We start from the raw sequence: 25,623 nt of genomic DNA on the forward strand, positions 1-25,623 counted from the left end.
GAACCAAATAATATACTGCGTATGATAGAAGATGTTCTGAATGAGAGTTTAGCGAAAATTTTTCTCCGTTTGAAAATCTATGCAGACGCCTCTTTAGTACATTACATTCTGCACAGAAATTAGTCATCTTAGATCTTCATTTCTGACTATCACTATTCAGCATAAGAATTATACGAATATAAACATGACATAATATGTACATTCTTCCGTGTTTGCTGTTGTCTGACTCTAGTTTCGTAGTTTATTAGGCAGACAGGATTTAAATGAGATAGCAGCAAACACAAAAGAATATACGACATTATGTTTACATTCTTCTAACTTTTCTTTTAATTTATTTGCTGACGCAGAGGTTTTGGTGCCAATATTTATCATTGTGCCTGCAAAGCATGCCTGTGTAGCGCTCATATATTCGACGGCAGAAGTTGGTTGTGGCGGCACCTACCAACATTTTTCAGAACTTCCGCTTACTTTGCACTCAATTCTAAGTTGCAGGCAGTTTTTTGGATTACAAAAACTGGAAAAAAAGCGTGGCTTACATTCGAGTAAATACGGTATTGAAGAAGTTGTTCAAGTAACTAGTGTGGCCTGCAGTGTGTTCTGCAAGTGGGTGATCAAATTTGTCATTGGGGACAGTTTGGCACTGGCTATTCATGTAAGAAGACAGATGGTTAGATCAATGAATAGTAAATGCAGCACAGCTGGAATTTCATGTGTAGCTGTACCCTTGTTTGGATAGGATACACTTGTGATTAAAATGTTGTATGATGTGATGGACGAGCGGAAGTGACAGATTTTGTAACTAGATCCTCCACAAGAGAATGACTGAATGGAGGTAGCGGTCACATAGAGGTAGATCAAGTTATTTTGTAGATTGATAGATGCCAGAGTATTACATTGGGGGATGACTGCGGGGTTTATATTGTGACATGGCGAGAGATAGTCAAAGCACACATGATAAGGGGAGTACTCCACAGGGTCCAGTTTTCGAAGGGAATAGGTTTGGTATCTTTAAGAGGGAAATGTCACAGTAAATCTTTTCCAGGACCAGCTGACAGGACATTGTATTTCTTTAGTGACTCTGATAAGTTTATCAGCATATTTTGGTATCCATGCTCTCCATTGAAAATGTGGTACCCTTGGGGTAAGTGGGACTTCTTGAAGTAGAATTTGTGACAGTTGGTGGTTCTTATGTTTGATATCAACAGAAGTTTTTTAATGGAAACATCTGAGAGATGGAGAATGCCCATTTTATGTAATCATCATGTTACCACTACCTCTGTGAACCACCTCCACCCTTCTTTCTTCTCTTCTACCCCCAGGTAACAGTGTGTAAATGTTCATTGTGTCCCTTAGAACGGGGGGGGGGGGGGGGGGGGGGGGGACTGGAAAAGAGAAATAGTTTACCCAGGAGTGAAGGAACTAGTGGAATATACTTTGTTTCATTCTATGTGTTTGCTCCACATATCAGTCAGCTATAAGTGAATTGTTCATTTTCCCATATGTACAGTAGACTGAAGGTGCAGCAAGAAAGTGTGTTTATACAGCAAAATATTTTAATGCACATACAGGAATAATTTTTCTCTTATATAAAAATTAGTTCCATTGTTACACAGTCCTGTATATAATGTAAGTTAGTGGTTTTATTATTAACAAACTAATTTTGTGTTATTTACTGAAATGGTATCAGAGGAACATTTTATTTAGAACTAAGGCATTTCTATTTTCTTAAATTTTCAGGAGCAGAAGAAAAATGTATCATTTAAAAAGCAAAAATATCATTGTGTTTATGAATATCCTCGGGAAGTAAGTGACTCAGATAGTGAGGGAATAGAGTCACCAAGTCGCAAGCGATGGGACATGTACCAGCCTCCCAGCGTGGACTACGCTAGCTATGCAGGTTTGTATGAGTTGAAAGTTTTCGATTTGCATTTCATTGCATTCATGCAAGTAATGAACTTGCTTTTTTGTCAAATCTCTATATGTGTTTACTGGAAAAAATTGAACAGATTCTTGAAATTTTCTGAGTAGGTTTTCATGAAACATTTGATTTCTTTCTCCCAGTGTCTGCTTTTGTTGTCATCTTCAATTGATCCATTGTAATGTGCTGCCACTAACTGAAGCAGTATTCCATTGTAAGACATAGGTATTGTCACAAAACTGAACTCTGACATAACTATGACATTTGCTAAACTTATGTCTTAACTGTGCTGTTTTGCATTTTATTTACTCACATATTGTTGTCTCGGGTATTTGTTTGACATGAATGACTCTACTTATGACTAATTAATCCATTAGCCAAAGGTTACTATTTCCTTACTGTTTGTGGATATTAATCTCAGTGAGATCTGATGGAATATTTATGCAGTATACCGGGTGGGTGAAATTGAACTTTCCCTGTTTAACATGGAAACTAATTACTGTATGAGTACCAAACTTGGTAGCATTAATGTCAAGGACATGGGAAAGAGAAAGACTGCAGAATCATTTCAGTTGAAACACTTTTATTTGTTACTATGGTACATCTTACCATTGCACACCATTACCATTACTGCTACAAAAGGGGCTCAATATGGCATCCATCAGTGTCAGAAGAGTGTGAAAGCACAGGAATGCATTTTGCACAGACGAACTAAGCATGTCTGTAGGTATGCTGGCTACCTCTCTTGTTATGCTGTGCTTCAGATCAGCAAATTTGTGAATGTTCCCCTGGTAAACTCCACCCTTTAGGTACCCCCATAACCAAAAATCACAGGGAGTGAGGTCAGGTGATCATGCTGGCCAAAAATTTTAAACTGATTGGCTGATAATTCGATCATTTCCAAATATGTTTCAGAGAAGCAGGTGAACTTCATGAGCAATGTGCAGTGGGGCCCCACTGTAGAGTTCAATATTTCTCTCCCCTGTAAGGCGGGTATGACATTCTGGTGAAGCATATCACAGTAATGCTAGCCTGTCACACTGCACGTCTTTGGTCTTCGAGCACCAACTGTTCAAAAAAGAATGGGCCAGTGATGAATGTAGCTGTGTAGCCACACCATACGGTGACACTTTCACCATTCAGAGGAACTTCATGCACAGTCACTGGAGGTGAAGATTCCCACACTCGACAATTCTGTGTGTTCACCTCACCTGTCAGAGAAAAATGAGCTCCGTCTGTCCATGGGATGGTCCAGGGTCAGCCGTCACCAACTTCAATCTTTGTAAGAAAGTGGAGAGTGAAGTCAACATGTTGTTGTGCATCCTTTGGTGCAAGCTGCCATATCATATGGATCTTGTCCAGATACTATTTGAGAGTGTTTCGAAGCACCTTCCATACAGTGGACCATGGATGTTCAACTGTTGTGACACAGCAAGCGCACTGCTTGACGATCAGGAATTGTGCGCAGCATTGCCATGGCAACAGTGATTTCATCAACCACCTGTGGTGCAACTGGTCATCGGCCTTTTCCGGGAGCAACGCCCAGTTCTCCAGTTGATTCAAACTTCTTCATCACACTCCACATGACAGTTGGAGAAAAAAGACACTTCTGTAATCCTTTCATCCGGTGATATTCTTGAAGTGCAGCTGCAGCATTACTGTTGTTTTGATAACAGAGCTTCACCAATAATGCCGTGCTCCTTTTGTCCAAGCTCATGTTGACATGTCAACAAGTGCACTGTGACTGGTCAGGTGCGTGAGAGTATGAATCACAATGACTGATCACGGCACCTGGTGGTTATAATTGGAACTGGACAGTGGCACTGTGATGCACAGAAATCATGCACCTTCTGCTCTGGGTATTAATGCTACCAAGTTTGGTACTTGAACAGTTATTAGTTTTTATGTTATAATGTTTTAAATAGTGAAAGCTTTATTATAACCACCCGGTACAATAGACAGACCTTCATCAAAACATGTATTTTGCAGAAGTGTGAGATCACAAATGATATGCATAAATAGATTTCAGTATTTAGTGCTCTAGAGCATTAATGTTCCTTTGAAGTGAAATGGCGAATTTATTTAGGAATATGGAGTACAGACATATCAGGTGTTTGGGCTAGTAATTTGTTTTTGAAGTCCTCATAAGTACCAACAAAATGAATCAAAATGTGTTTGATTAATATCACATAAGTGCAGCTCTTTCTCTCTGATAAATTAGTCTGTGACAACCACATCCATACAGGTTATCCTTTGAACTTGGATTTGTGGAATATTATATGGAAATGAAAGATAATTATTAGATAGGGGATAAAAATTAATGACTACAATGATATCATAGCAACATTGGTGTGTAGGGTAGAAAAAAGGATAAAAAGCCTGGAAAATCAAATGAAATGTATGTCAGCTTGTCTGTGAAGTCACATATTTATCATTAACTCCATAGGGAAAATGTGGAGTAATTGTGGCAAGAGCTCCTTTGAGTGATAAAGATAATTCATTTTGTTGCTTGTTGATCATTTAAGTTTCAAAATAGATGTGTATTAAATGTCAGCTGCAGTTGTGAACTCTCTTTTTGTATATTATCTTCCAGAACGGTATCTGTCTGGTGCAGTTTGAAGCCGAATTTTATTTCATTCATAATTTAATACTTTTTCTGAGCTTTGATGTACTAATAATGCAAAAATAAGGGAAGCATTTTGTGTCAGTCAGTTATTTATGTACTTATAAACAATGAGTGAATATATTCTGCTAGTGCAGACTATTCTCATTTGTTTGAGGCTGACTGTCCACATAAATTTAGTTAGCAAAGTATACAGCAAAATTTGTTGGACGAGTTCTGAGACAATGCAACAAGGAGAGACCTGATGATTGTGGAATATTTGGGAACTGTGTGTGTGTTAAGTTTTGTGACGTGTAACTCTTAATGTCGTGAGAAATGAATTAAAGTTGTATAGATTGAGCTATATGGGGAGAGATGCAATTCTGCATAATGTAGACATATTTCTAAGAGATATCTTATAATCCTGTGGGCTATATTCTTGTTTGAGAAACACCTTTCATAAATGTGAAAACCACAGTATTCAATGAAGTCATTATCTTTCACAAATGTAATATTTCTTATGTCAACAATACCATATTACTGTAGGAGAATGCTGAAAAGGTGAACTTGTTTTGAGCTCAGTTAAGAAGGGAAGGATAGAATAAGGAAGATATGAGAAAGGAAAACAAATATTGCTTTCGGAAAAAGAGAAGCATAATATAAAAAGAGGGTAACGGAAAGGGTTTAGTAATACACATTAGTAAAAGGGAGAGGGTGCTGTCAGATTTAAATTCAGATATAATGTCACAGTTCGACTGGCATATAGAACAGTACCCAACTATCATTTATTCTCAGATTTATTTTGCCTTTACTTTACATCAGAATGAATGTCATAGCAGGTTTCTCTCTCTTTTTATGGGCAAGTGTCTTCTGTAAAACTTAAAAATAATTCATTGACTTGTGCTGTTTCAATGAAACAAACTTAAATACGAATGAATATCAAAATAATACTACCTGATGCGACTGCATTGTAAACTTTGCTTACCTGCAACAGCATATTATGTTGTGTTGTGGAAGACCATATTTGGTGATTGCAAATAGCCATACTCTTGGGATCGGCATTTAATTGGTCATTTAAGTACAATGATGAGCATCCAGTTTTATTTATTTATTTATTTCGAGCTCTATAGACCCATATGTAGACAGTTCACAGGAAATTGAATGAGTTTAGTTTCACAAATTATTGTTTGTACATGATTACATAGAATTTATGATATTGAAGGTGTATATGAGTAACAGAAACCTATGAGCTACCATATGTTCTTGACTAGGAAGATACAGATATACATAAATTTAAGTTACACTATACCTTTATGAGGTATAAGACTAGGAATGATATTATATCCTTCAAAACACCTCATCTGTGCTCCTGATTTATTGTTTCTGACCAGCAGCTCTTGTTGAAATGAAACTGGTGCTGTAGGTTGCGAATTGAGCAGTGGCTGATCAAGAAAGCCGCATGCCCATTAAAGCTATTATTGAAAGAGATTTGTGTGCTGTAGATGAAGTTAGTTTTCTGTAAACTGTGCAGTTGAGATGAACTAGGAATTTTTCCCCAAGGGAAATGTCAACAATGTTCTGCCCATGATGAAAATTGACATACTTGGTGAAGTTGGTTAGCACCGGCTAGCATCTAAAGCTACAACTGAACAATAACTGCTTCATCATGTGGCCACAAATGACTAGTTATTGACAACTGAATAAAACTCAATACTGGGTAACTTCTGTTTAATATGGCACATCATCACATTTAATAAACAAGATGTACTGTGTTTACAATACCAGAGTTTATATGTCAGGTCTGCCAAGTCATTGTTCACTCTAGCAAATAATCTGGATGACTTCAGTACTGGCAATTTCTATTGTATGTTGTGCAGTTTGGTGATATCTAGTCTCACAAACCCTCAGCAGTTAAAGACAATGTTTCAAAGAGTGACAATAGTAAGACCACAGAAAGGCACAAATTGTGAAGTACACTGCTAGTTGTAGCCTGTCTTCAGAAGTTCCTACCAAAGTGGATTCCCAAGTTCTCACTTGTTTTTTTGGAGGATATATCAAAGAAGAAATCAAACATCATAGTATGTCTGAAAAACAACATCCTTGTGAGATTGTAATACTAATCATGTGTGCGCTCTAGAAAATGTTAGTGTGTTGTAAGCTATGCAGTTGATACAAAGCAAAAGACTTTTAGCAAGGCAAGTTTGTTGAGCAGGTTTATAGAAGACTGCCAGTGGTTTACATTTATGGAGAGCATTAGTGCCCAAGGTGATGACCATGGAAAACAGATGGCATAAGAACTCAGAGAGGATCTAGAAACATCTTCTTTTGTATTATAATTCAATTAAAGTTGCAAAGACTTAACATAATGGCCAAATGACACAGTTTCAAACCTTGCCCATCACAAATACATTAATATGATCTGAATGATATGGAGAATTTGCAACAGTGAGTAATGAGATTTATCATCATACTTTTGACATGTTTGGTTAATGTGTGGCAGAACTACAAAGAAGCTTACATACATGTTTCTTACCATTAAACAATGGAGACAACCTTCGGGTGCTATGGGCCACAGTTTTATGATATTCTGGCGTGCTTGATGTTATTACCTTAGGACAATGTATGATGAAAGAATGTGTGGACATTTTAGGTGAGCAAAATAATAACAACAACACACATTATTATTATTGTTAATAATAATAATTTTATGAAAAGAATAGCTGCTACTCACCATGTAGCAGAGATGCTGAAATGCAGATAAGCACAACAAAAAGGTTGTCAGCTAGTAAGCTTTTGGCCAAAGTGCCCTTCATCGGAATTAAACAAAACACACACACACACACACACACACACACACACACACACACACACACACTTGCGCGAAAATGCAACTCACAAATGCGTGACCACAGTCTCTGGCTGCTGAGGCCAGACTGTGAGCAGCACAGGCTGTGCCATCAGGATCCTTTCCACCAACACCAGCTTTTCTGAATTGCGCAGGTGGGAACTCTTGCTGCAGTATATCCTACATTCTTGTAACCCTCCTGGCCTCAACCTTTGTTAGTCATTATTCCTTACCCACCTAGCCCTTCTCCTGTTCCTATTTCAGCACTACCCGGCCCTATATTCCACCAATGCACCGACAGTCTCTTTATTTCTCTCCGTTTCTGCTGCCCCCCTCCCCTCCTCCAACCTCCGTCTAACCTCCTGACTGCACCTAGCTGCCCTACCCTCTTTGCACCTTGTCCCGGTATGTTCCCACACCCTTACCTTGCATTCCTCCCCCTCCCCAACCCAGGTCCTCCGTACCCTCACCACCCTGTTGATTCTGCCATCATGCACTGCTGCTCGCAGTCAGGCCTTGGCAGCCAGAGGCTATTGTCATGTGTGTGTGAGTTGTGGCTCGACGTCTCCACTATATGGTGAGCAGCAGCTATTCTTTTCATAATATAGTCATTATTTCATCCTGGATTTTCCAATGTTTAATAGTAATGATGATGATAAATCAAAATCCAAGGCTGGCCACCAGACCTCATTCAAAAGTAGAGTTGATGAGCAACATCAAGCCTGTGCTCAGAGAGCTGGAACTATGCCAGGAAAAAAGGATAGAACTTAACATTGCTGAAAAAGAAGTCTTCATATAAAGGATCAACAAGAGAGAAGTGGTGTAACAGCTGTTTAGAGGTGTCTGGTTTTACAACAAATGACCTGTGCAGTTTAATGCCAAACTATGGCAACGTGCAATAGTTTGACTATAGGCTCTGTACACAGTAGAATGCTTTGTGATTAATGGGAAATGTTTGTTTGTTTGCTGTTCATATAACATTCAGTTTTCAGACATTGTCATAGATTTTAGTTCACGTATATGAAGGTTTAGGTAACATACATAAGTGCATGCATTGATATAAATAGTAAAGGTCAGAAATAATCATTTTTTTGTTGCAAAAACAAACTTATGCTTTATACACTGTTTTACAGAGAGACTTGACAACTTGAAATATAAATGCATACATTGATATAGTGTGTGAAGATCAGAAACATAATGGCAAAAGCTGAGGAAAGAAATATGTTAAAGATCTTAGGCCTATTAAGATAGAATTGTGAGTATAGATGACAGCTTAGCAACAACCTGTACATTCATGTGAAACAGTGTGGAGGAGGATCACATTCTGTGATACAGAATACAAATGAACCAGGACTGTGCAAGCAGGCATGTACATATTTTTATTTTATTTATTTATTTTGAAGAAAAAATACCCTATTCACTGAGCTAGAACAGAAACAAAGACATGCAGGAATGAGGCCTTTTCAGAAAGAACTTGGAATACACCAGCACTTCGTAGGAAAGGAAAAGTTGGAAATTGGCAATAAATGGCTCAAGGAAAGGAAGGCAGCTCACAGAAAATGAGTGATAGGATATTAGTTGAAAGTTAAAGTTAAAACTCCAGAAAAGATGCATCTGAAATAAACTGTTCCACAGCTGGCAGAATTGGAATAATAATAATAATATAATAAATTCATTAAGCATCAAATGGTTTTGAATATTCCCAGAACTGGGAAATGGTAGTTTTTAGACAAGCTGTAGATTCACTTATTTTACAGTTACAATTGTTTTATTAATTAATTATTATAAATGATACTCTGAATATTGTTTACACTCTTGAGATTTAATATGTCCGACACCAAGAAACAAACAGCCACAAAATTTTCCACGAGGTTCTGGGATTGCAGCTGGATGACATTGGTATTTCAGCTGACAACCATCGGCGATCATTAGGTTAGTGTTTGCCACTGAAGACTACTAGTTCATGTCCCTACATTTACACCAAAAATTGGTGCAGAAGCAGCTGTGCATAGGTTTCCATGGTACATGCTTGCGGCATATACTTGCATGTGTGATGGTGATATTAGGTGTCTACCCTCTGTTGAGTTGTGAACCAGCTGAGTTAAAATTCATGTGTTACATAAAAAAATGAACTGTCATTAGATGTGTCATTAGTTGCAATGTTTTTGTGAAGGCATTAAATAAATCACTGTCTCCCTCAGCTTACCAGTCAAAAGCCACCATCTCGATTAATGAGATTGTCTGACAAACATATTTCCAAAGATTCCTTAATAACTGTATCCCAGAAGGATCTTGTCAAGACCAATATTTCCATGGCAGCTTAATCTTTAGATGTTCTGTAGAGATAGAATGCCCAGCTGTGGCTGACTTCTTGTGCTGAGAAAGGTGAGAATGGAAATCGTGCCCCATGCACATTTCACATACAGTGAATGTGATCTACCCCAGCCCATCCTTTACTGAGCTGAGAAGAGCAGAGGAAAGGTTTTTGTATGTGGCCAGATTTTACTTTAACGTGTTTCTTTAGGATTCTGCCTTATTTCTATGAAATATTTCCAACATATGAGGGGGACACTCCGAAGTCTTTGGAACAGCTCCTTCTCCTCTTGATCTTCCGAATGGTCATGGTTTCCCCCTCTTTAAAGCTGTACTGATCAGACACAGTTAACATCCATTACCTTTGAATGCAGATTGTAGGTGTTCTGGCTCTTTTGCAAGGTTCGTCCATAAGTTGAGAAAGGTGGTGGTAGTTTGATGTCTGCAAATATAAGTCCACATATAGTCATGCAGTAAATGGAATGACTGATACACTTTCTGACTGAGACATCTAGAAAGGGTAGCCACCTTTTCCAATTTCCACTACAAATTAGATATTTTCAAGGATTGAATTTAGATTATGTAAAAATTGTACCAGCTCTTCTTCACTGTGGGACCATACTACAAAACTATCATGTACATATGCCAGAAGAATTCTGGTTTAAGTTATGTTAGATGGAGAGCCTTCTCCTTGAAGTCTTCCATGAGAAAGTTTTGTGCCAGAGGAGAGAGAGGTCTACCCATGGAAACGTCATAAATTTGTTCTAATAACTCACTCTTCAATAAAAAATTAAGTTATGGAAAAGGCATTATGGAAGAGTACTGTTATATTGGTTTTAATGGGTGACAATGAATCCACAACGGGGACCCTAGTGAAGAGTGAGAATATAAAAAAAAAATATTAATAAGTCCAATTCATGAGACATAGTAAACTCAGTCTCTTGATAAAGTCAACAGAGTTACAAATATGATGTGAGAATTTTCCGCAAAGCATCTCAATAACCATGCACAGTATCTAGTTATGTCATACTTTAGTGTGTCAATGTTTCCCACGATAGGATATAATGGTAGACCTTATAACCGTTTTTTTTTTTTTTTTTTTTTCTGTAGGATCTTTATCAATCTTTGGTACATTGGTTCACTCAACAGGCTGAAACTCTTCTGGCCATAAACTTAATGTGGCAACAAAACAGTGGCTTTCCCTTGACCACTGGAAGAGCTATCATGTGAGGATCTTTCCATGGAGGAAATATTACTCTTCTGAGGAGGAACTCTCGTAAGCATTTCACGCTTTATTCCTTCTGCTGTATCATGGGGAAGAGGACTAACTGCAACTTCAGCAGCACTAATAGGATCAGGTAAAGACAGGGTTCTAGGCATAGCTATAAAGTTCAAACATTTTCCAAGCAGTGATAGCATCATGTTGTCCAAAACTTTGAAATTAACCGTGGAACGTTAACGACTAACATCTTACGCTGATGTTGATGTTGCTCTGTCAGGTGGGTGAACTTTGATGATTATCTCAAAGAAGACTGCTTATGAACCGAGTCTGACTCGACCCAGTTTACTTCATCAACCCTCTCCCAGGAGAGGGATTGTAGATTAGATTGAACTTCAGGCGTACACCTAGAATCTTGCCTTTAACTGATTTTATTAGTGATATTGAAGAAGCTGTTATGTACACTAACAAGAGTTTCTCCTCAGAAAAGTAAAGCATGGTGACTTCAGAAAGTAAGTTACACATGTTGCTAAGACCATTATGCGACAAGCATGATGTACTGTCAGAATGTACATGTTCTGGGTTTCCTGCAGAGACAGTTCTCTTGCAGTATGGATAACAGGTGCACCACAGTGTGCAATTGAAATGACATGTCAACTTGAAGTGTCCACCAAAATTAAAGTGCAGAGGACAATATGTTTTTTGTGGGCAAAATGTCTAAATTGCACTCAGATTCACTGTGAAATTCTGGCAGTATATCGACCACATGCAACATTATGTCCTTCTGTAGTGTAATGGTGCCAACAATTTAAAGACACACAAATGTGAGTGATGCTGATAGGTAACATCAGGGGAGAAAGAGCTTTTCAAACAATGATGACGTTCACACAGTGGTTCTTGAATGGCTCCATGATCAAAGAGCAGATTTCTATCACTGAGGAACTGAACGATTGGTAGAATGTTCCAGTCGCCGTTTACTGAGACCTGATGAATATGTTCACTCTGAAGTGTATTGTAGCATTCAATAATAATTACTTGGCCAGTCGTAATAATATTTAATTTTTGAAATCTCGCGTATTTCCTCCATAGAAAGGCCAACACTAAGCAAGCTACAAGAATATCCTCATGTGATGTCTATCCAGTGGATGAGGGAAACACCAATGTTTTGCTGTCAAATAAAGTCTGTGACCAATAGAATTACAGCCTGTTGTGTGAACCAACCTACCAGAAAACTGATAAATATCCTGCAGCAAAGGTAGAAAGAAAATTCAGCGTTGTTGAGTTTCTTCATCCGTTCCACAAGAAGCTACAAAACTCTGTCCCACACAGATTATACACTGAGGTGCTAAAAGTTGTGGGATACCTCCTATTATTGTATCAGACCACCTTCGCCCGACGTAGTACAGCAACTCGACATGGCATGAACTCAACAAGTATTCGAAGTTCCCTGCAGAAATACTAAGCCGTGCTACCTCTATAGCCATCCATAATTGTGAAAGTGTTGTCAGTTCAGGATTTTGTGTGTGAATCAACCTCTTGAGTGTGCCCCATAAATGTTCGATGGGATTCATGTAAGGCGGTCTGGGTGGCCAAATCTTTCACTTGAATAGTCAAGAGTATTCTTCAAACTAATCGTGAACAATTGTGGCCTGGTGACAAGGTGCATTCCATCATTGTTTGGGAACATGAACCCCATGAATGGCTGCAAATGATCTCCAAGTAGTCAGTGATCTCCAAGTAGTCAGTGATCTCCAAGTAGTCAGTGATCAGTTGGACCACAGGACCCAGTCCATTCCCTGTAGAAATAGTACACACCATTGTGGAACCACCAACAGCTTGTTGACAATTTGGTTCTGTGGCCTCATGGGGTGTGCGCCAACTCGTACCCTACCATCAGCTCTTTCCAACTGAAATCAGGACTTACGTTACCAAGCCACAGTTTTCCAGTCATCTGGGGTCCAACCGATATGGCCACAAAGCCCAGGAGAGACACTGCAGGCAATGTTGTGCTGTTAGCAAAGGCTCTCACATTGGTTGCCTGCTGCCATAGCCCATTAATGCCAAATCTTACCCCCATTGACCTACTGTTTCATACAGTGTTGCCTGTCTGTTACTACTAACAACTCTACACAAATGCCACTGCTCTAGGTCATTGAGTGTAGGTCGTTAACCACTGCATTTTCCATGGTGAGAGATAATTTGGTATTCTTGGCACACTCTTGACACTGTGGATCTCAGAATACTGAATTCTCTAATGATTGATGAAATGGAATGTCCCATGCATCTAGCTCCGCTTACCATTCCATGTTCAAGTACGTTAATTCCCATCATGTGGCCATGGTCATGTCAAAAGTCTTTTCACATGAATCACGTGAGTATAAATGACAGCTTCACCACTGCACTGTCCTTTTATACCTGGTGTACGCAATACTACCGCCATCTGTAAATGTGCATATCGCTGTCCTATGACTTTTGTCACGTCACAATAAAGTTCTAACATTACACCAGCAGGGTGTATATGACCCGGGAGATCTGGGAAAAACCCGGGAATTTTTTCATCCAGGAAAAACTGGGAAAAATCCGGGAATTTTTCAGAATTCTGGGAATTTTTCATTGTTTTAGTTTTCAATTAAATTTTTGTGATTTTACTGTATCCCACTTCTGCAGAATAATACTGCGGCAACAAAACATGAACGAGAGAAAAAAAAAAACGAAAATAAAACTTAAGTCACAAAATAAATACACTATATACAACAACAAAACACAGTGCTCATACAAGTGTCTTCCAACAGCAAAGTGTGTCAAAGGCTTTAGGAAGACTGTGCAGTGCTTCCTAACACCAAATTGCTTCCGATGAGCGTGACACCTGTTTACATTAGTTTCACTTGAGTAGTTGCGGGCGGGCTCTTGTGCATATGCAGTGAGTTGCATATGAGTAGTACCTTCTCCCGCTTTTGGCTACAGATGTGTGGCTGGGCACCACTATCTACGAGGGCCGTTCAGAAAGTAACCTCCGGTTGATTTAAAAAAATACACCGAGTTAAATAAAAATATTTTAATATATACATCTTACAACTACATCTTTGCACTATTTTTCTACATAGTCTCCATAGCGATTGAGGCACCTATCGTATCTCTTCACAAGCTTTGAAATTCCTTCTGCATAAAAATCACCCGCTTGTGCCTGGAGCCAGCCTGTGACTGCATCTTTGAGCTCTTCGTCGTCATCAAACCACTGTGACCCGAGCCATTTCTTCAAATGCATGAAGAGGTGATAATCACTTGGCGCCAGGTCTGGGCTGTAAGGTGGATGGTTGATAACGTCCCACTTGAAGGACTCAAGAAGGGCCGTTGTTCTGCGAGCAGAGTGAGGATGGGCGTTATCGTGCAAAAAAACGATACTGGAAGTCAGCATACCACGGCGTTTGTTCTGTATAGCCCGTCGTAACTTTTTTATTGTTTCACAGTACACGTCTTGATTAATGGTCGTACCACGTTCCATGAATTCAACCAACAACACCCCTTTGGCATCCCAAAACACCGTTGCCATCAGTTTTCTGGCAGAAAAATCTTGCGAGGCTTTTCTTGGTTTGGTAGGCGAATTTGAATGTGCCCACATCTTTGATTGTTCTTTTGTCTCAGGGTTCACGTACTTAATCCAGGTTTCGTCACCGGTCATGATTCTGTTTAACAATGGTTCTCCTTCGTCCTCATAACATGACAGAAAGTCTAATGCAGAGGCCATTCTTTGAGTTTTGTGGTGGTCGGTAAGAATTTTGGGCACCCATCGTGCACAGAACTTACGGTAACCCAATCTTGCTGTAACTATCTCGTACAAGAGAGTCTTAGAAATCTGTGGAAAACCAGTAGACAACTCCGACATTGAGAAACGTCGACTTTCACGAACTTTTGCATCAACTGTCTGAACGAGTTCGTCAGTCACCAATGATGGTCTACCACTCCTCTCTTCATCATGAACGTTTTCTCGTCCACTTTTAAATAAACGTACCCATTCACGGACAACTCCTTCACTCATAACTCTTGGTCCGTACACGGCACAAAGCTCACGATGAATAGCTGCTGCAGAATATCCTTTGGCTGTAAAAAACCTTATGACAGCACGCACTTCACATTTGGCGGGGTTTTCTATTGCAGCACACATTTCAAACTGCCACAAAAACTAAACTAGCGCAGGTACGACGTTCACTTCGACCACGGCTTGATGCCGACTGACCTGTTGAGTGCGTGAATGCACAGATGGCATCGCTACTCCCCCCACAACCCGCACTGTGACCAATCGGAGGTTACTTTCTGAACCGCCCTCGTAATATTGCCCCGGTTTGGAAATATCGGAGATCTGGGGCTGTTCCACAGAGCAGTCTGAGGTGAAGTGGGGAGGTGGTGAGACTACACGTGACCTGCGTTTACATTTAGAGATTTTGCTGTTTCCTTGTCATTTATTGCTCTCACATTAAATGAAAACAAAACAGATTTCTGTGGTTGGAACCTATCAAATGAATTAAAATACATTCGTACAGTTACGGAAGGCTAAAATATGTTACTAGTTTGAGGTTTTATTTCCACTTTTCTACCGAGCGAGGTGGCGCAGTGGTTAGACACTGGACTCGCATTCGGGAGGACGACGGTTCAATCCCGCGTCCGGCCATCCTGATTTAGGTTTTCCGTGATTTCCCTAAATCGCTCCAGGCAGATGCCGGGATGGTTCCTTTGAAAGGGTACGGCCGACTTCCTTCGCCATCCTTCCCTAATCCGATGAGATCTATGACCTTGCTGTCTGGTCTCCTTCCCCAAACAACACCCCCCCCCCCCCCCCCCCCCCTCCACTTTTCTGACAGTCAAGCGTTAATTGCCTTGCAGAATACTGAAGTTATTTTTGTCAGTTTGCTAAAGAGATTTGGCTTTTATTAATCTTTTGCACTGAGGCGGTCAATTTATTTGAAACAAAGTGTTTAATTTCACACTGTTAACTAGTTTCAACTGTTCGCTGCACGTTTTCCTTCTTCTAGCTCATATGGCATTATGCCAAATAAAGAACCGAACAAGAGATAATACAGTACTGGTACTCAAGAAAATTTACATCCGACTCTGGACATACCAATTATTATTTTGCATTTTAATATGGTTCATGAAATTCCGATGCTCTTGAAGTATCCACTAATGTCTTGTTTCTTTTATGACATAATGCAAGATCTTTTAATGTTTTATACATACGAACATGTGGGCTTCCTGCGTCACCGTAACTGCACAAGCACAGTGACGCCCATTACCTTGTGCTCTATGGCAGCTACTCAAATGAACCAGTTTCTAACAGGTCACGGGAAAATATTGCGAATGGTGTTTTGAAAAGCATTACTTTCAAAGTAAATTTCCTTTTATGCAAGATGACTTATGTGTGAGAATGTATGATGAATTTCTTAAATCACAGAGCGTTTGACTCTCATTTAAAAATAAACTCTCTGAGGACGACCATCTAGATGAATTTCGAGGCCAGAAATCAGACATTTACATCATTATTAAAAAATTTACTGGCACATTTGTGTGTATCTTAAAGTGTAACACATGCAAGAAAGATCAACATTATATGTGGAAGCTTAGCTTCTCTTGCAGCTTATAAATATTCGAGACCAATATTATATGTGAAAGCTTTGTTTTTCTTGTGGCAACACTATGTATATTAATTTAAACCTTTAACTTTTCTTATATGTATGTTTGTGCTTCATAAGAGTGATCTTGCTATTGGCTGACTACATCAGCTGGCGAGATCACATGACATGAGCTAGAACTGGCTTAGAAAAGCACGTCACAATCTCGATTTCTGTGCTTCAGAAAGTAACATGCGGTGTTTGGTGGAATTCACATTTATACCTTTGTAACACAAAAATATGCAACATACATGTTGGTGCACATGAAAAATATTTCCAAAACGTGTTCCCCCCCCCCCCCCCCCCCCCCCACCTCCCCCCCCTCCACCCACCACCTGAGTTTAGTTTTCTAAAGTGCTGGGAAATTCTACGTCGACGTATGAAACCATAAACATTCAAAGAATTTATAAGTTTTTTTACAGTGCCGAGGAAAAGTATACTGTCACTTAACATGGAAAAAGTTTATTTTTACCTGGGAGTGTAGTTTCAACTGGAAATCCGGGAAAAACCCGGGAATTTTTTTTCCTTGTTCATGTATACACCCTGACCAGTGAGCAGTACTGGCACACCAAAGTGTAACTTATTTGAATATCTTGCTTTGACTGAAACCTTTTGTGGGAAAATGTTCATATCATATTTGCAGTTCTTCTGACTGAAGTCATTACAACTAAAATTTATTGATTTACCAATAATTTTTGATGTCTTCTCACTCTTTGTTGGGGCCTTCTCATGGATTTGTAGTCACTCTTTGGTGGTAAATTCAAAGCCATTATAATGGCACTTCTACATCATACCCTTTCCTCAACTTACTTTTATTGCAGAGAGAATACTTTGAACAAATTGACAGTGTTGCCATGAGGAGTACGAGGGAGGATCAAAAAGTAATGCACAATAATTTTTTTCTTCTCTCATATTGCAGCTGGAATGTTGAAATTTCATGGCAATATGGTTTGAAGTTTGGTGCTACAGAGGGTATTTTGTTTTCATGTGCAGCTCTAGTGAGAGAAGCCTGAACAATGAAACAAAAAATGCCGCACATTACTGTCATTAACTTGTTAAGAGCAGCACAGTATAGTTCAACATTTCTGTGCCAAATGGTGAAAACCAAGTGAAATTCGCAGTGATGTGCATGACATGTAAGGGAACTACCGTGTGGATCATAGCAATGTCTCCAGGTGGTGTGCATTCATTGAAGAGGGCCATGTGAACTGTGATTTGCCACATTTCCATTGGCTGGTAACAGTTGCAACCCTCCAGAATGTCCCTACAGAATGTTGGAACCATTGAGGCAGCAATTTTGAATGACTGGTGTGTGCAACCACAAACCTTATCTTAGAAACCCAACATTTCTGTGGTATGGTGTATTCATGACATGCTGAAATTTTGTAATGTTAGTGCTCACTGGATGCCTAGGAATATGACAAACCAGTCACAAGGGCCAGCAAATGACGAAAATTTCGTATCAGTTAACGCATTACGCCACAGAAAGGCATGATTTTCTGAAAAGAATCAACAGTGATGATGAGCCGTGGACGTACCACTACACACGCAATACCAAGCGGGCCTCCCCAGTACAGAAAAAATTCAAAGTGACTCAATTTGCTAGGAAAGAGTTGTGACAGTGTTCTTGGCTATACACGATGTGTTATTCAGTGGACTTTGTTGAATACAGGACCACTGTGAATGCTGTAGGCTACATTAAAACTTTGGTTAAGCTGCATCATGCCCTTCGTGACAAACACCTCAACATTTATGCTGACCATGTCAAACTTCATGATATTGCTTGTCCTTATGTTGCTGCTCCTATTTGTAAGAAAATTGCCAAACTTGGGTGGGAGGTGCTCCAGCGTCCTCCATACAGTCCAGACATTGCACCATCGGACTTTCAGCTGTTTGGTTGCTTGAAGAAATTCCTGGTTGGTCAACACGTTGTGACAGATGCAGAAGTGAAATCAGCAATCTGCAGATGGCTATACTCCAACCAAATGGATTTTTACCTACAGGGCATATTGAAACTGGTACTACAATGGGAGAAATGTGCTGAGAATGTTAGTGACTGTGTAGAAAAGTAGGTAAAAGATGTAAGTTAATTTGTGATTTTCTTTTGTTTTGTTACCTATTAAACTTTTTGGTAGTAAAATTAATGTAAATTGCTTTCTGATCTTTCATCGCAGTTTCTCTTCTCTGCTAACAGACTATTTTGTGAATGACTTTGAGAGGAATGCACTAGATTTGGAAGAACTTAAAGCAAATGTCTTCTGGCAAACTGCAGATGATACTTTTGTACAGAGGTGCTGACATAAAAATGTTATTTGGGGGGGGGGGGGGGGGATAGAATCATTGTGGTGGGTACTTGGGTACTACATGTGACAGATAACTTCACATTTGTTTACTTGTGGCCAACGTTTTTCATGTACTGAATGCTCCCAGTGGCAAAACTGGAAGTTGAAATACCACCTATCTGTTTTGACCCATGACATCATCAAGAGAGTGGATGCCCCTATTTTAAGCATAGCCAGCATGACAACCATGATTTCACTTATTACACCCATGAATTTTGTAACTGCAGCAAAAACATGAAATTAACAGGGCAAACACAGGAAGTAGGGGGTTTTGGGTGGTGCAAACTAAAGATACGACAACACCAATAACAGCAAATATTAACCCAAAAATTAAACACACAAAGTTGGCAACCAAAAAAAGCAAAATAAATGGTATAGTAAATTTTCTTTAACAAAATGAAGATCACGATACCAGGAACCACACAAACTTGAAAACACGATTATCGCAGGTTTTCCTTGATCTATGTTGCTCAAACAGAGCCCTTGATACCAAACAACCCTCATACATCTCAAAAACCTAGTATTGAAAATTTTAAATGATTTACGTAGTTCAAACATAGACTGCGATACCAGAACCATAACACTCATATCATCAAATGGCCACCCTAGCTAGGTAAAACAAAGCCCATAGTACACCAAGGAAAACTCATTCCCATAACTAATATCAAACATTCAACCTAACAAATGAAGATAAACCAATACCAGTCCTGGTCTAACACAATTACAGAACACTAACAATAAAAACCCTGAAACTCATAGAAACTTGCATCATCACCTATTTTGATATACAAACACAACTACAAACATACACACACATACCTCACTCCCTCAGTACATGTGTAAACAGTCCAAATAACTGCAAGAACTTGATAGTGGACAATATATCTTTACCCATAGCCGCATACAATGAGCTCCCAGTAAATTTATTTGTCATACCCAAAACTGTCAGAAAAGAAAAATAACTTTAAATTTCCAGCCTGAAACAACACATATCACTTATAATTCTAAACACAAGTATGAATCCACTAGCCACAATTCGCAAAATCAAAGTAACTCACTAGCAAACCAACAAAAACAATTCCAACCACAATTTCACAGATCAAGCTAAGAAAACTTGAATGATTGTGTGTTGAAGGATAATTCCAAGAAGTTAATGGACAAATCCATTATTTCATAATAAAATCTTCTATATTTATTGCATACTTCAGTGAATATATATACAGATGAATTGTTGGAGTCGTCCTATTTCACAAGGGTTTCTCTTTTATGTGTTAGTTTTGGGGAATCAGTGTCCATAACTTTACATTTTGTTGAATGATTCAAAATTATTTCTAATAAATTTAATCAATGTTATAAGGTTGCAGATCACCTTATTGGCCTCCTCTAAGTGTAGGGACTTCCTCTGTACTGCTGTGATCTCCATGACAGTGTGATGAAACAGTTTTACAGGAACAAACAGTTTTACAAAAACTGATAATGTGAAAAAGAAATCAAAATGTCTGAACTGTCATTTTTTGAAACATTTAGAAAAAAATCTGAAGTTCTGTAGAGTCAAAGAAAACTGAAGACAACATCGCCAAGTACCTTATGGCCCACCCAATAGGACCGAGTGATTTCAAATTTGTAGAGGCATCTGCCTTTAACTGGAACAAAAAGATCTAATCTCCTAGGTGAACCTCTAACAAACTGTACTAAATGCCTTCATAACATTCAGTGCATTTTGAAATTCTTGGACTGCTTTCACAGTGTCTTGTAGTGTTTGGTTTAAAAAGTGTGCAAGGCAGTACACAAAAACAGCTCTCTTCTCAGTTTCTGTAAACTTGCCCTGGACACCATTAGGGTATAACCCAGCCATCTTAGCTGACCCATTATAGCACTGGACTCCACAGTTAGACAGAGGCAAATCAAAACATATTAAAATATCGATAATAATTTTCTAAGAAGTGTTTGACTTAACATAGTCAAACTTCCATTTTGTACATCACAGACTGTTCATAGTCAAAATTTAATTTTTTTCATCACGGCCTGTCCATTTATAAGTTTTGCACTGTAGCCTGTTTCATCAATATGCCCTGGTATTGCAACCCCTCCACTACTAAGTAACAGAGGAAGTTAAGATTTTTGGTAAACAAGCTTGGTTTTCATTCATTTGTGTCAGTTTTTCCTTTGAAATCTGGCTAAATACATTGACAATTGATTTTAAGGATTTGAATTTCAGTACAGCTTCTCTATGACAGCACAATGTTTCAGGACTTTCAACTTTTCTACCCATTTCTTCCATTTCAAAAAAACTAGTTGTTATGAAAGCTTTTCTCATTTTATAAGAAAACTGAAAACAATTTTCTTCAATGCTTGTGTGCAAATTTTGCAAAAAAGTACTATCCTTTACTTTTCAGTTATTTATTCATGTAAATTACTGGCTCCATGAGGGCTGGTAACTGTGATGGTTTTTTCCTACAAAAGTGTTTTTCTGTCATTTTCACCCATGGCACCACTGACACTAGGTCTAGGTTCACCATCACTAACACTTTGCACAGTAGCATTTATCTTCCTAATTAAAAAAATTCCCATTTTAAATTGGGCATTGTAGCATGAAAGACTGACTTATAATCTGACCAAGTCACAGTAAAACTAGCTGACCAGTGATGCTATCCACTGTGTGCTGTATTAGTACAAGCAACTCAGATGATTGATTAGTGTTGATTCACACGCAGTATTGTACCTAGTGGTCATCAGTACTATTTATAAAAATGCATAAAGAATCTTTACCCGTACCTGGTCCTTCTAGCAACTTGTCATGAACTTTTGTGTCACTTCTGCAATGCAGCACCATATTACACATTCATTTCTTTTATAAGCTGTAAGCTGGCTGCCCTGGGAGAATGAGGGCAGGCAATGACCTACGGGCCAATCATAAGCTTCCACCCCCAGCATGCTTCCATATAGCAGGTTTATAATCAGTACAAGAGCAGGGGAAATCCTATCAAGACAGCTCGTCACGTGCAGAGGTAAACGCAGTAGCAGAGATGAACTTGTAATAGCTCATTAAATCAGCATTTATTTCATGTTAATGATTACATACTATTATGTAGCAATGTACATGATAGTTTTAATAGATTTCCCAGTAAAGGGAGGAGGGGGGGTGAGAAATGCACATTTGAATGGTGGGAGGGGTGGGAGATGAGACCACTACTTATAAATATTGGGGAGAGGGGGGGGGTTAGGCCCCTAATTCTAATTATCGGAGGGGCAGGGGCCACAAAGTACCTTCGCATGCCTGAGTCACACTTCTGCTTTTGTAGTGAAGCCCCATAGTGAAGAAGAGGCGGCACAATTTTCACATCTAAATTCTATCCCAGAGAATATCCAGTTTACGATGGAAGTGAAAAAGTCTACAGTTCCTAGATATCTTAGTCATTCAGAAAGTGGATTGATCACTAGGGCATTCAGTTTACCATAAGCCTACATACATAGACCTACATCTGCAGGCATCTAGCTGACATTGCTCTTATCAAACTATGAGCATCCTTTGGATGTTGATACACTAGGCACATGCTGTAACTGCTTGAGAAAGCCTTGCATTAGAGCTGGAACAATTGCAGTCTGACCGAGCGAGGTGGCGCAGTGGTTAGCACACTGGACTCCGCATTCGGGAGGACGACGGTTCAATCCTGTCTCCGGCCATCGGTGATTTAGGTTTTCCGTGATTTCCCTAAATCGTTTCAGGCAAATGCCGGGATGGTTCCTTTGAAAGGGCACGGCCGATTTCCTTCCCAATCCTTCCCTAACCCGAGCTTGCGCTCAGTCTCTAATGACCTCGTTGTCGACGGGACGTTAAACACTAACCACCACCAATTACAGTCTGTGGTGAAAGATAGTGGATATACTCCACAACATTTTAGCACAGCTTTAAGAAGGAAAAATCATGACCGCTTAAAAGATCGAGAGGAGAAGGAACTGTTCAAGTCCAGGGCCTTTTTTTCATATGTTATCAACTATCTCACTGAAATTAGACAGAATCTTGAAGAAACATTATGATAAAGTACTCTTCCATTCACCTACAAAGACGTGTGCTTTTCTGAGCATGGTAAAGAATAATCTGGGTTTGCAGAATGCTGGAATTTGTGGAATAAAATGGCAGTGTGGCAAAATCTACATTGGTCAGACCACACACAAATTATGTGAAAGGTGCATGAAATGTGATTGCCACACACATGTTTTGCAGCCAGTAAGTCAACAACAGCCAAGCATTGCATCTCCAAACGACATTCTATGGATTATTCTGCCAAGGAAATCTTGGACACAATGATTAAATTATTAAGGAATGTTTGTTGGATGATCTTATTAATCAGGAGGAGATCAACTGGATAGGTGTGAGACCCAGTGATTTATTTCATGTCTTCAGAAAGACAGCAGTTTACACTTAATGAAATGTTTAACCACAGTTAATTTTATTATGTTGACATTCTGCAGTCCAGCAACTCAACAGAGGAACTGCCTGCAATATCACCATTACGCATGGCCCTGCACACTCAACATGAGCATTATTTAACAGAGGCCACTTATACAGCAGTAACCTATGTGCACACACCTTCATGCCAATTGTTGGTATAAACTTAGTGGCATGCACCAGCAACCTCCAGTATAACTCATTCACCTGAAGATGAATAGGTGACAGCCAAAATATCATAGCAAGATGTTGATGTCACCTGGTTGCAATCCTTGGAAACTCACGGAATACTTGTGATGCCGGGAAGACTTCAAGAATCACATCAGCTACTATGTTAATCAATTCCTGTGCACCTATGACCATATTATTGCAGAAAAGTTTTGCTGACAGAAGGATTTATTTATGTGTACAATGTTTTTAATATAATGGATTATAAACAAGTTAACCATAATATCAAGAAATACTTTCACTGCTGTTTGCAAGTACGGTCTGACGGAAGAGCCAGTACGCATTGATACCTCATCTGGTTTGCCTAATCACATGACTTTGTTATCAATCACCTGTGGTTGGTTTCTTTGCCAAAATGAAATGCTATGATATGTGACACATGGTACAAAATTCCTCTGGAAATGATTAATAAGTTGTGTACATCCAATTAATTGTTAATTAGAGCTGGTTTGAGGCAGTATATGGTGCTCCATATTCAGTGTCAGATTAATCCGTCTGTTATGTTGTTTTTTATTATTTTGATAACCATCCATATGACACTAGAAACTATAACAACTTATCTGGAGGTTGTTTTTTTTTTATCAGATTGGGACCTAGTGTTGGAAGGTGATGTGCCAGAGCAGATAAGCCAAGATACTGATGCAGAACCTGACGTCAAGAAGGCATCATCTATTGAGCAGTTTGACTTTTATAAGCTGAGCAGCGTAGATTACGACTTTGCCTCTGGTATGACAAAGTTTATCATGGTTTAAAATGTTCTAATCCTGTTCTGATGTGGTTGTTTGTAACATCTTAGTATAGTTCATATGTTAAGTACTGCAGTTTAATTTTTAGGAAATATATAGAGATAGATGTAGTTGGAAGGGTTTTCATGAACATCATAAATTCTTGATTTATCACCTTATGTTGGCGAAACCTTGTTTACACTGCACCGTAAATACCTATACTGTGTCCAACATTTTGCAGTTGTCTAATTTTGAAGTTTAGACAGCTTTGTTGTGCCTTTACTCCCTTGCAAATATCAATCCTCTATCCATAAATTCATTTAATAAGTAATAAAATCATGCATTTGTAAACCAACTTCACAGTATGATTTGTACAAGACAGTGAAATTCTCAATTGATGTTTCTGCAGAACAGCATGCACTGTGTGACGTATCCTCATTAGCCTTCATGTGAACTTCCTCTTGCAGACTACAATTTTATATTAATTGTGTTAAAAATTAAAAAAAATTAAAATAATTGCAGCCACAGATGGGCAAGCAACACCCTAAACTTTTTCTGAATTGCTTGTATGAGACGGGAGTGGGGTTGGAGGTGCAGGGGATGACACACAGTATGAGGTATGGCCACATAATATATTAATTCTGCTGCTTATTACAAGTATTGCACTGCCTTTTAATAAATGGACCAATTGCCCACTATCAAACTGTGCCCAGAATCAAGATTGACCATCCAATAGTAGACCACAGCATTGAACATATGGTCATCTTAAAAAGCTTCTTTGCAACCAACACTATAGAATAAAGCCCTTGCCAACAAACAAACAAACAAACAAGCAAACACACACACACACACACACACACACACAGTGTCTCAGAATTATGCAGCTGAGAGAGTTAGGTTTATAGGTCAGAATTAACAATTCTTCTTCATGTTCATAAACTGTATTTTATTGTCTTGACAGAAATTTTGTATGGAACAGACATTAATTTTTCCTACTTTTTTGATAAAATCCTTTGCTCTGTAAACCATGTTATAATACAAGGAAAAAGCTCCCTTAAAATGAGAATAGCAGTTTCTGGTTTCACACTATGTTGGAACTACTGTCCTAAATTTGTATTGTGTGGAAGTGATACTACATTGGCACTGAATTCATGTGCACTTACTGTTATAATTAAAGTACAGTTACTCACAGAGGGTCCAGTGAGGGCTGTAATTATTTTATGGCAGTAAAACTTGGTAGACATGGTAATGTGTTAATGTCAAACTGCTTTCACACTGGAAAAATTAGCTCCAATTGCAGCCACCAGATAAACATCTG

The 25,623-nt window shown here is 38.9% G+C and overlaps 1 protein-coding gene across 1 annotated transcript in view; it reads left to right on the plus strand.

Annotated features, from left to right (window-relative positions):
- LOC124775425 overlaps positions 1–25,623 on the plus strand; it is a 629,713-nt gene that overhangs the window by 588,849 nt on the left and 15,241 nt on the right. The window contains exons 13-14 of the mRNA XM_047250258.1: positions 1,738–1,897; positions 24,166–24,306. Coding sequence (XP_047106214.1) covers positions 1,738–1,897; positions 24,166–24,306 — 301 coding nt within the window. The remainder of the gene's footprint in view (positions 1–1,737; positions 1,898–24,165; positions 24,307–25,623) is intronic.

The sequence above is a fragment of the Schistocerca piceifrons genome, chromosome 2, assembly GCF_021461385.2.
Source record: "Schistocerca piceifrons isolate TAMUIC-IGC-003096 chromosome 2, iqSchPice1.1, whole genome shotgun sequence".
In the NCBI taxonomy this organism is placed as follows: Eukaryota; Metazoa; Arthropoda; class Insecta; order Orthoptera; family Acrididae; genus Schistocerca; species Schistocerca piceifrons.